The sequence below is a fragment of the Panthera leo genome, chromosome A1, assembly GCF_018350215.1.
Source record: "Panthera leo isolate Ple1 chromosome A1, P.leo_Ple1_pat1.1, whole genome shotgun sequence".
Classification (NCBI taxonomy): domain Eukaryota; kingdom Metazoa; phylum Chordata; class Mammalia; order Carnivora; family Felidae; genus Panthera; species Panthera leo.
Genome location: NC_056679.1, coordinates 125,022,005 through 125,034,575, shown reverse-complemented (window position 1 = coordinate 125,034,575; position 12,571 = coordinate 125,022,005). Strand labels below are relative to the sequence as shown.

General features: G+C 36.9%; 1 protein-coding gene and 1 long non-coding RNA gene across 7 annotated transcripts in view; one reads left to right on the top strand and one right to left on the bottom strand.

Moving 5' to 3' along the window:
- Nucleotides 1-12,571, top strand: part of LOC122220148 — a 74,165-nt gene that overhangs the window by 25,915 nt on the left and 35,679 nt on the right. For both annotated transcript variants that reach the window (XR_006202696.1, XR_006202695.1), the window contains exon 2: nucleotides 37-133. This is a non-coding gene — a long non-coding RNA (uncharacterized LOC122220148). The remainder of the gene's footprint in view (nucleotides 1-36; nucleotides 134-12,571) is intronic.
- MAP3K1 (mitogen-activated protein kinase kinase kinase 1) overlaps nucleotides 3,319-12,571 on the bottom strand; it is a 77,455-nt gene continuing 68,202 nt past the window's right edge. For all 5 annotated transcript variants that reach the window (XM_042939218.1, XM_042939248.1, XM_042939234.1 and 2 more), the window contains 7 exons: nucleotides 11,261-12,545; nucleotides 10,746-10,898; nucleotides 9,837-9,999; nucleotides 7,770-7,901; nucleotides 6,791-6,933; nucleotides 5,930-6,061; nucleotides 3,319-4,700 (listed from right to left, as the gene is read on the bottom strand). In XM_042939218.1, the coding sequence (XP_042795152.1) occupies nucleotides 4,551-4,700; nucleotides 5,930-6,061; nucleotides 6,791-6,933; nucleotides 7,770-7,901; nucleotides 9,837-9,999; nucleotides 10,746-10,898; nucleotides 11,261-12,545 (2,158 nt within the window). In that variant the 3' untranslated portion in view covers nucleotides 3,319-4,550. The remainder of the gene's footprint in view (nucleotides 4,701-5,929; nucleotides 6,062-6,790; nucleotides 6,934-7,769; nucleotides 7,902-9,836; nucleotides 10,000-10,745; nucleotides 10,899-11,260; nucleotides 12,546-12,571) is intronic.

Below are 12,571 nucleotides of genomic sequence, written 5' to 3'. Positions count from 1 at the left end.
ACCCACACTTACTCAGTGACATTACCTGTTTTGCAGGGTTGATTCATCTTGTTTCTGATGAGTTTGGTCCTGTGAGAAATGACTACTGGCAGAAAAATGAAGGATAAAAGTGGAAATGAGTACATAACCACAGGTACAATCTAAGACTAAAACTGTGGGGCAGGCCACGTGAGCTCGCTGGCTGGTGTAGCTTGAATTGCAGAATGATTGAAATTGCCCCATTTCTGCATTTGTGAAATGGAGTATAATCACTGTGTTCCAGGGTGTGACTGACAAATACTAGCTGGTGAGTAAATCTTCATTCCCATTCTCAGCAGGTTAATGTAAGAGGACAGTTTTTGTTTTTTTTTTTTAAACACCATATGATTTAAACAGTTGTGTGAACAGAATCAATTAACAGAGTCAATTAAGTTTCATCTATGCTACCTGGGAACAGTAGTAGTATTTATGTGAAAGTACATAACGTGTAAAGCCACATAAGGTAGATTATGTTAAAAAGAGTTAGAATTTTCACTTAAAATATATTAAAAAAAAATTTTTTTTAAAGAGTTCCTCTTCTTGCCAAAAAACCCTTAGATGTTGATAGTGGGGGGGGGGGGCTGTGAATAAATGGGGCCAGGAGGAATATTGGAAATCTCATACACACACACACACCACGCTATAATATATGTGACTTTTATGTATACATGTAAGATAGCTTTAAAAAAAAAATATATATATATACACACACACATATATATATATATATATATATATATATATACACACATATATATATATATATATATAACATATATACTAAAGCCCATAGGTAAGCTGGAACAAAGGCAGTCCAGCAGGGGTTGGGCCCCAGGGAGAGAAGGCAGCCTGAAGGGGATTAGGAAGATTGGAGATTGGTTACATGGGTGGAGGACTTGAACAAGATATATTGAGGTAAATGGGAGTCAGAGTTTTTACTGTCCAGGAAAGGAGTTAAAAATATGTAAAGAGGGACCCTGTTTTTATTTATTGATTTATTTAAAGTTTATCCATTTATTTTGAGAGAGAGAGGGAAAAAGAGAGATTCCCAAGCTGGCTCTGTACTGCCAGTGCAGAACCCGACATGGGGCTTGAACTCATGACCTGCAAGATCATGACCTGAGCCAAAATCAAGAGTCAGACGCTTAAACAACTGAGCCACCCAGGCACCCCCCACTTTTTAAAAAAAGTGTATTTTGAGAGAGAGAGAGAGGCAGAAAGAGAGAGAGAGTACCATCCTATTTTTAAATACCAGTTTCCATCAAAGAAATCTTTGGAAAATGGCTTATCTCCAGGCTGAAGTGGAAGACACACAAGATAGGTCTGAAAGTATGGAAGTGTTCAGAGAAGAATGGTGGCTTGCCAGTGGACAGAGAAGCTAGCTTTCAGAGGCACCCAGTGGCTAAGGATGACAATTTGAACAAATACATGATGACAATAATGGATTTGCTCTCACTGAATAGGAATCTGCAAATCCATTTTGTTATAAATAATAAGTCATTATAGCAAAACGCCCATTAATAAAACACAGAAGGAATGCAGGAACTAGAAAATCACCATCTGGCAACTAACAGAGTAATAATTCAGAATTCAAGAAAGCAAAGAGCAGAGAGTTAATGGTGAATGAAGAACAAACTATGTAGTCTCAAAATATTACCTCTGCAAAATACTTAACATAAAGCTACATATTAATTATAAAGGGAAAGGATAACTTTATACTGGTGAGGCCTACTCAGATGATCAGTTAATTAATATCACCAGCATCCGGACGGACTGACTTCGTAAGCGCCTCCTGGTAAGACACACTAAGAAGAGCATAGCATCACCTCTGTGATATTCCTGTAACAAAGGCATACTCTGAATCCAGTCATGAAGAAGCTTGAAACTCCCAATGGAGGGACCTCTATAAAACAGTCACCTTGTTCTGGATTTGAATGAGTCTTGACAACTACTAGGAACATGTGATGGTGGTTTGAATACTTCAACCATAAAAGACATAATGGGGCAACTGGCAAAATAAATAAAATTACCAACCTTTGTTCAAAAACTTTTATTTACTATAAAGACAAAACACCAAAATAGGTACAAATACTATAAAATTGGTTCAATGGGGTAAAAATTTTAATTAAAATATCTCGATATATTTAAAATAACAAAGGATACATTTAAGCCAAATTTTCTTAACCCAGAGATTTTTTTTTTTTTTTTTGTAACATTTGCTTACATAGTAAGGTGCTAATAGAAGTTAGCCCTTAAGCCCTGGAAGTCTTAGGAATCATAGTCACACAGCAAATATAATTTCATTGTGAAAGTGAACTTTGGTAGAAGAAAAATCTATAGGACACCTGAGGTAGTAGAACCTGGAATAAACAGCAGTAGACATTATTTACAACTTGAGTACCAAATAACATTAAGAACACAAAAATAATTACACAATTTTCAGTCCAGCTTTGATCCAAAGAAAATAAGAATATTATATCACATTTGCATTGAAAACAAAACAAAAAACAAAACACCACAATTACCAGCAAGCTGAGGGAACTGCAAACAAACTCAAACAATGGATTTGGACATCTAGAGGCAGTTTGAGTTTGAAATGTGGTGGGCATGGTGATCTACAAAGTAATACTGATTAGCTGAGGTTCCTCAGTTTATACAGTTTACATTTCTGTCAGACACAGTACTGATCTGACCAGTGATCTTCCAGTACATCAAATGGCAAGAGTGCATCCGTTAAAGCTTGCACATGAGAAACTTGGAAACAATCTTATTAGAGTTGTGAAAATTCTAAGTAGTCACACACAAAAGATAGAAAATAAAAAAGAAAGTCAAGTACAACACACGTAGAGCTACCAAACTTCACATTTCGGTACTATTTTTAACTCTTCAAATATTGCCAATCTTCCAAAACAAAGGAATGTAAAATTTCACTAAGAGACACATTCACATAGAAAAAAAACCCAAAAAAACAAAAAAACAAAAACCCAAAAAACCAAAACTGTCTTTTAAAAATTATATGCAATATATCCCTGTAAACTTAACTTGTAACTTATTTTACTTCCAATTTGTGTTGTACACTTAAAATGTACTCTATATAGCTTATTTAGTTTATCCTGAGTCTTTGAGAATAACCAATTCTGTTTCATTCTGCAACAATTCAACTGGCGTCTGAAGAGTTAAAATTTAACATCTCAAAAAGCTGTATTAAATATTTAATCAGTACTTGATTTTAAAAGACTCACAAAAAAAGGATAAAAGAGCTGCCATTTTCCTTCTAGATTCCATGTATCTGAATTCCACTCAGATGAAAACCATTAGATAATTGTGCAAAATTCAAGGATTAGTAAGTGGAATCCATTTGACTTTTCTTCCTGAACACATTTTCAAAGTCCCAAGCAGATTTATTTTGTACAAACGCTATTATTAATAGTTGGGTCATTAGTTAATTTTTCTTTAATGGTCAGCCAGGCCTAGTGGAAAGAGATGATGCATGGTAGAAGGAAAATAGCAGTCTCATGTTGTTATTAGTGGTGATGACGAATGATGGATTGTTACATACAAAGTAAGACTTCAGTGGTGTGAAGTTTCCTACAAAAGAAACCAATACATTAAAAGAACTCAAATAAATTTCAAGGTAATCTTGATCTTGGTTGTGAGCTGCATCACAGAGAATAGTTGATTTTCACTTAATTTATATTTAACCTGCATGAAAAGAGCAGTGACTGACTCAATGAAGGTAGTATTTTATTGTATTCCAATTTAAACAAAATTAATCTGTATTAAAAAAAAAAACACTTGGAATAGCAAGATATTTAATAAACTCTAGTTCACATCTAGTTCTATTTTTTTTTCTGGTTTGAAAAGATCACCTTTCCCTGAATATTAAACAAAAGTGAAGGTGAAATGAAAATATAGAACCATAATTTCCAAAAACGAAATGAATGGGCCAACAGTAAAATGCACAGTGAACCACAACTGCCCAGGCATTTAAAAAATAAAGGTCAACTGTGGTTCATAAAGAAGTCATCAACTTTTAAAAATATATTTATTTACTGCTACTTATAGCATATTCCGATCTAAAAGAGGCAGATACTGATTTATAGCCAGTGACAAAAAACTGAACGGAATTGCAGAACCCCCTGCCTGTGATCATGATATGAAATGGAAGAATAATTGAAACATTAAAATAGATCCTGAGCCCCTCAGCTGCTAATATTGCTGAAAAAGTGCTCCAAAAAACCCCAAAATATGCTTCTGTTCATTAGTCATGCAAACTTCATTGCTTTCCTGTTTACCTATGGCCAGTTCTTTGAAAGGCACAGTTTATAGTGTCTGCACAAACTGTGGACTTTTGCATACTAAGCTTAGGTACAGATCATGATTTGTCAATCACATACTTAGGTAAGGGTTCCCACTGGTCTTGTTCATAGCTGTTCGTTGGCATGAAGGCCAGCAGATTATCAACGTGGTTCCCCACAAAAGTTTTTTTCTCTTGATGAGCATCCTGTCCCCATTATAGTTTGTGTAAATGGCTACCATGTAGTACGGAAGACTGGATGCTTCAGTAGCTCTCTTGACGGAGGTCTATCCTGAGGTTGAAGTTCCAAACACCGAAGAGCCACATCCCGTAAACCAGGAGACAAATGTGAAGGGATCGATGGAGCAGTAGTTGCACTTGCAATCTGTAAGAAAACCACCTGTGTTGAAACTTGCCACAATTGGAACTTCTGATGTATTAGTACATGTGCATAGATTTCAAAGCCTCTATATGTGCATCCTGTACACAGGCACTGAGGCTACAGTGGATGGACTTCTTTCTGACAATCTGTGCAAAAACTCACCCGCTGGATGGGAGGCTTCCTTCAAGAACCTTCAAATTTTAGGATTTTAGATTGATCACTACATCTGGATCAGGTCGATCTATAGTTTTCCTTACTGTCTCAAATGAACAAGACTAAGTGCATCAAAATGGTCAGACAGGAAGAGTATTCAGTTTACTATATGCTTTACTCCTATTCATTCTCCAGTATGGCTTTTGTGATCTTTGCTTCATCATGCATTTTCTAATATTCAGCACAGCGAGCTATTCCAAGTGAGCAAGACCAAACCTGGCCAGTACATTAGAAACACACCTGCACTGAATGAGGAAGTTCTAGGAGTGTGAAAAGGGCTGGAAGAAGTTATGGCAGGTGTGAGGTGCTGGGGAGCCAGTGCACAGGACTGATACTAGTCACTGTGCACACAGACAGCTGTGTGCTAAGGGCTTCACTAAGACCCAGAGGTAATTTTGTTTGTTCCCATAATAATCCCATGAAGTAGGTGCTGTTATTATACCTATTTTATAACCAAGAAAACAGAGGGTAGACAGAAATCATTTCCCTAGTCACACGGCTTTATGGAACCAGGGTTTGAAACCAGGTCTGTATGGCTCCAAAGCCCTAGCTTTTACCTAGCACAAGTCTGGATCAAAAGCTAAAAATCTCAACTATTCTACTATTCTTTGATGGAAATGGACAGACAGGATTTGGCACCTGACTTGGGTGTACATTTTTTAAATACAGAAAATAGTAAATCAGATTGTAAAAATTTGTGGATTATATACAGGAAGAGCTTTACATTTTTACACTTGAAAGTCTGAGATATACACATATTTCACCTAGGAACAATGACTCATTATTTGCTAACTCATTGTTCACAATGACTTTATGGAGCCTAACTACTGTGAAAAATGAGAACCAACTGTACATGCTGCCAGCATTCACCGCACCATATGAATTCCTGCATATGTATACATACATATTTATTTCAAGGAAGATCTGCCTGGACATTAGATTGAGAGTTAAGGAGAACCCATGAAAATCTTCCTCCTGCCAATTTTAGTGGAAAGAAGTAATTTTTATATCATAAATACCTTAAATATCAAAGCAAGATGATTGGAGTGTTTTTCTGCATTCCAGGGTGGTTTAGCACAAGCCATTTCTATAATAGCACAGCCAACACTCCATACATCACAGCTCCTACCATATTGCTGACCTCTTAGTACCTAAAATAAAAAAGAGAGTTAATTTGGAAATAGGATCCATTAAAAAAAGACAAAGACATTCTGTAGTTACGGATTCTAGTTTTTTTATTTCAAACCAGGACAATGGTACAAACAGTAATTCCATGGACTAGTCTGATGTCTCATTTATTTCATCAACAAACTTAATCTGTGTGGTACAAAAAATATTTTGGAGAACTGGGAGATTCTGAAGAAGGATCACATCACAGAATTTCAAAGCAGCCCCAGTGCACTTAAAAGTTAACTATGGGGCCAAAGGACAACCAGTTATCATTACATATGAACACGAAGAGTTCTGAACACAAAAGAAGCCTAATTCAGAATTGTAATGTTTACTTAAACTTCTACTAAGTCCTGCTTCTGTGTCATCTCCCTTTTGAATATAGAGAGAGAACAGTTGTTAAGATTTCTAATTATGTGCACTTTGGGCTTACTACAAAACAAGTAGTATAAATTACCCCAAAATTCTTTGTTAGAAATAGCTTTTAAGCAAATCTACGAAAACCCATCTTTTAAAATTTTGTCAAGACCAAGATAGAAAGGCAGGGATTAAGAGTCTGAAATCAAGGATACCATTAAAACCTTATTTTTAGACTCATGGACTTTTAAGTGGTAAGCATATACTGAATAACACCGCAAACTAATTTGCTATAATTCTGTCACATAGAACTCCAGATATTTTCTTTCAGCACACTCAAAGCTGCTTCTCACCTCAGGTGCCATAAATGCAATTGTCCCCAATAACTGTCCCTGAAACTCTCCTGCACCAGTTCCTTTTGATGCCAACCTGGCTGCAGCTCCAAAATCTGCAATTCTCAGTCTCTGACCTGTGCTGTCAATTAGCAAATTGGCACCTGTCAACAAAAACAGCAAATGACCTTGTATGTTAAAAAACAAAAGGATTCAAATCTCAGTAAAATACTACTAATAGGACAATCACAGAAGAAGTGGGTATGTCAGAGGTTCAGAGAACTCTCCCCTCTCAATTCGAAGGCACACAGGTATGGACATGTAAAACAAATAAAATCCAAATCCTCAAAGGGAAGATGAAAGTAAGAAGGCATAAAGAGATACAAAGGCAGACATTTAGTGAAATGTCACTAAGTGTTGAAAGCCTTTAATATAATGAATCCCAACAAAAACCTTCCCTCAACATTAAAGTTTTAGTGTAGCTTACATTTTAAGACAAAATTTGTTGAAATATACCTAAGACCAATTCAAAATACACACTGTCAAATACTAGCCAAAGACTTTCATGTAAGGAAACCAAAGCTGCTCTTAAACAAAATAAACTGCAAAAGATTTGAAAGGCCTTTTCTCAAAAAAGTTCATAATATCCCAGTTATTTTAAATAAAACCAGGAATGGGAACTTTTGGGGAGGCAGTAGAGATCAGGAGACCAAGAAAGGTAATCAGAGACCTGAATTTTATACTTGGTTTGCCATTAGTTAGTTAGACTGAAAAAAAAAAAAAATCAGCAGTAAGAATGGAAAAGTCACAGCCTAAGGAAGGCAGATTATATGATTCCAAAGGTTCCTTTCGCTTAGAATAATTCTAGTGATTTGAGTTACTCTGGAGAAACAGTCCCATAGATAATCTGAAGTTAGAAATTATCAACAAAGGTCTGAGTTTTAAAACTACATTTGATTTCTACCTCTTGCTAATAGGTAGTAATGAAAAGAATTCTTACCTTTGACATCTCTGTGAATGATCTGGTTTTCATGGAGATATGAAAGGCCACGAAGTAATTGTTCAGTATAGTTAATAACTACTGATTCTTTGAAGGCTCCATATTTACTGAGCAAATGAGCCACAGATCCCCCTTTAAGACAAACATGTAATGATAGTTATCATAAATTTAAGCCAAATTAAAACCACTGATTACATTTTGGTTACATTAGCTTGCACCACATGAACTGACATTCATGTATGGAATGTTATATTTATACACTGCATCAGAAGTGAAACTGATTTAAAAACTAACACATTCCTAACAATTAGACATTTTCATCAAACTTTCATGAACTAGTTTTTTGGGAGGTCAAGATTTCAGAAAGCTTTAAAACTTAATAGTTTTACATGGAGCCATTTCTGAAATGTACCATTCACCTCTCTTTTTGATAGATACATAAAACACTTTTTTTTTTTTTGAGAGAGCATTAGGGGGGAGAGGCAGAGAGATTCTTAAGCAGACTTCACCCCCCAGTGTGGAGCCCAATGTAGGGCCTGATCTCATGACCGTGAGATAAGCCAAAATCAAGAATCTAATGCTCAATCAACTGAGCCATCCAGGTACCCCCAAAATACCTTTAAAAAAATTTTTTTTTAATGTTTGTTTATTTTTGAGAGAGAGTATGCGAGCAGGGGAGGGGCAGAGAGGGAGATAGAGAATCTGAAGCAGCTCCAGGCTCTGAGCTGTCAGCACAGAGCCCGAGGTGGGGCTCAACTCACAAACTGCGACATCATGACCTGAGGACATCATGACCTGCGACATCATGACTTCGGACATCATGTCCGAAGTCAGATACTTAACCGAATGAGCCACCCAGGCACTCCCAAAATACCTTTCTTAATAATAAGATTTAAATAAACAGTGCTAACATGTTACTTAGCAGAAGGTAAAGAGAATAGGAGGAGCCAGAAGATCGAGCATTAGGCTTCATATTCTATTATCTACTAGTTGTGACCTGGTACAAGTCACAAACTCAGTAAACCTCACTGAGAAGTATATGTAATAGTCAACCTGAAAACAACCATCAACCTAGCTATGACCAACATCAGAGAACATATTAAGAATAAAAATCAACTCTTCAAGCACAAAAAAATCTAAAAAGTTAAACCACTTATTCATTCATTACATCGCAAGTTACTTGTTTTACTGTATATATGGTATATTTTGTCATTATTTATTCACGTAGATAAGGTTCAATTTTATGCTTCATTGCTTAATTTTTCCAAGTTGTATCTTTTTTCTTTTTTATTCTTTTTTTTTTTTTTAACGTTTATTCATTTTTGAGAGAGAGCACGAGCCGGGGAGGGGCAGAGAGAGAGGGAGACACAGCATCTGAAGCAGGCTTCAGGCTCTGAGCTGTCAGCACAGGGCCCAATGTGGGGCTTGAACTCAAAAACCATGAGATCGTGACCTGAGCCCAAGTCGGATGCCTAACCAACTGAGCCACCCAGGTGCCCCTCCAAGTTATATCTTAATTTCACTTTTATATTGTCATGTTAAAACATCTCAAATCTGTCCAACTAATGACAGCCACCTGGAAAAATATGGGTCTTATACGTAGCGGTTTAAAAAAAATTATTCTTATAAAAGAATGCTATATAATCATTTAAAAAGAAACAGACGGGCGCCTGGGTGGCTCAGTTGGTTAAGCGTCCGACTTCGGCTCAGGTCATGATCTCAAGGTTTGTAAGGTTCAGCCCCGTGTTGGGCTCTGTGCTGACAGCTCAGAGCCTGGAGCCTGCTTTGGATTCTGTGTTTCCCTCTTTCTCTGCCCCTCCCCTGCTCACACTCTGTCTCTGTCTCTCTCAAAAATAAACCACTGAAAAAGTTTCAAAGTTAGAGACAGTATTTTATTTGTATTTAAAGACAAGATATTTACAGTTTATATTATTAGGGTGATTTGCTTTTAGAAATTCAAGCTATTTAATAAAAATATGTATTCATCAAAATGTTTTTCCTAAATTTAACGTCAACCAGAAAGTTAAATTCATGTACTATTATTGGTAATTTAAAACATGAACATACCTGCCATCCATTCGATGAAGAGATTATAATTGCTCTTCTCACATGTGGCTCCCAACATCCTAATGATGTTGGGATGATTCAAATGGCTCATCATTCTGATCTCTTCTCTTAATGCTTCCACTACTTCTTCTTGCTCAGAAGATGTATTTCTGACGTATGTCACCTGTTTCAGTAACCATGTTTACAAGGTTTTTAATTCTGATGAATTTCTATTTACAGTTTTCACTGACAATCTGATCTAAAATGGGCAAATTCATATTAGCTTATATAATAGGAATTGGCATTTATGCTCATGGATGCAATGTAGATACTTCATAAAAAGCCAATTCAAATGCTTTTAGACAGGATGTGGCTTAAGCAGTGAAATATCAGAAAAGTGACAAAAAGATGGGACATAGCCAATCCTCCCAAACCGAAGACAGAATGAGAAAAGCCAATTCATGGAAGAACCAATGTGATTTAAAAATGAAAACTTAATTATTTTCTTATCTTGATAAGCATGCTCATCATAAAAAGTAAACTACCAGAGCCCCCAAGATGATGGTACATTGGTTACATTGCTAAAAGGAGTATGAAACCATACCTGTTTATAAAAAGCACAACCAAAAACCAAAAACAGCCACTATGAGGCCCACCTTGATGTTGCATCTTAGAATTGTCATGCATAGTCACACTTAAAGACTGTACTTTGAGGGATCGTTTCTATAATTTGTTAAAATAATCATGCTTCAGCTTTTCAATAGAATTCATGATGCTTTTGGTGCTTTGGCAGTATTTACTTTGAAATTTAGGTTTGTGATAATCAAAGAATGAAAGCATATACACAAAGGGACCTAGCCTTTACTTTTCTTATTTGCTCATGCTTCATTTTTATAATTTAAATCATTTATGTGCTCACCAGATATTTACCTGTTTAACAGCCATTAAAGTTCCAGTTCCCACATCTTGAGCCTGATAACAAGAAGAAAATGCTCCAAGGCCTATCTGCTGACCTTTTAGCCATTCAGTGTCTTCTCTGTAAGGTTGCTTTGCTTTGGTATGTCCTGGTAGAGTTTCGGGTGTCTACATATTAAATGAAAGCAATCTTTTTACTATTAAGTTAAAAGAGGAAGGATCTGTGAAATTAGCCTCGCAAAATATTATTCTTGTTCAGTCTGGCTTCCCAAACTACCTATAAAGACCTCTGAATGGGCAGTGTTGGTGACCAATGTCAAATGCAGAAGTGATCACCATTATAGAACCAACCAGAAATGCCTTTGAAATAGTCAAGGAGTGTGTGTTTAAGCAATGACACGATATTGTATACAATGTGTAATTCTATGTGAAAAATTGCTTCTAATGATTAACTTGTGTAAAAAACATCATTTCTGAATTAGATTTTAGCGGTACAAAGAAACTCTAATCTCTTTAAGACTTGTACTTACATCCTGTTGAATAATGATGATATCCTCTCCATTTTCAACCTGTAGTTGAGGAACTATGGGGAGGGCATCCTGAGACGCTGACATTGCCATGGCAATTGCTAAAGCTTCTTCTTCTTCAGCTTCCATCTTTTCTTTGCACTTCTGATTATGATTCACATCATCTTTGTAGGTATCATCATTTTCATCCTTTTCAGGAGACAGGACAGCAACTTCTGACTTAAAAGTTACTGTTGTGTCACTTGAAGGCATAGATGCTTCAAGAAGGTCCTCAATGCTGGAATTGAGTTCTGTATTGACGTCTAATCTGCATTTCTCTTCTACTGGGGTGAATACTGTCTCATCACTGGGTATAACAGCACTACTGCTATTGCTGCTGCCACCAAAGCTGTCATCACATTTGGAAGTACTACTTTTCAGATCAAGTGTCATGCTATTCTTTGAGACATCTCCTTGTTTACTTGTATTACCTGGGGTAGGTCGAGACGGCTTTGGCCTGTGTATAGTACTAGAAGGCAGGGGTCTTGACTGAGTAAAGATGGGGGAAAGTTTATCTGAGTCTCTGTTTTCGGAACAGTTTCTCTGGAACTGTAGAGAAAACTTACGCTGTGTTTGAGGAGATGCAGAAGGTATTTTGCAGGGAATGAATCCCTGAGGTCTATGCTTAGCGATATCTGTTCCGGTACCAACTGGTGCAGATGGGGCAGATGAAGAAGGAGTTGACAAGGATGGAAACACTAATTGGGAATGATGAGATAAAGGAGAGGAGTTCAAACACTGACTGTGGGGTCTGCCTTTAGTTTGAACCACTGGCTTTGGTTGCTCCACTGTTGTTGAACTAGGAAGTCCTACTGAAATGCTGCCCAGTCTGTCAGTAACGTCTTCTGAATTGGCACTCAGTTTTGTGGCACACAGTACTTTTCCAGTTTTCTCTAAATGGTCTGTGTGCTCAAGGGAGCTGTTCTCTGTGGTTTCGGGAAAGCTGCTAGAGACAGATGCCTGCAAAAAGCTGTCATGTTGACCATCCAAATTGTCTTCTATGCCCAGCTGGATGGCCTCAGCGATTTCCACCTCATCTGCAATAGCCATCAGACGACGACGCATCCTGGTAAAATGAGTGGAACTGGAAACATTCAGCATTTCTAACAGTTTTGAAAATACATGGGGTACTGCAGTAACCATTCTTGCAGAACTCAGATAGATCCTTCGGGAGAGTTTGCCAACCATTGAGTGGGAATTATCAATGGACTGCAAAGCAAAGGTTAAGAGGGACAGCAGCTTTTTATACCTGAAAGAAAAAAACACATTCAATTA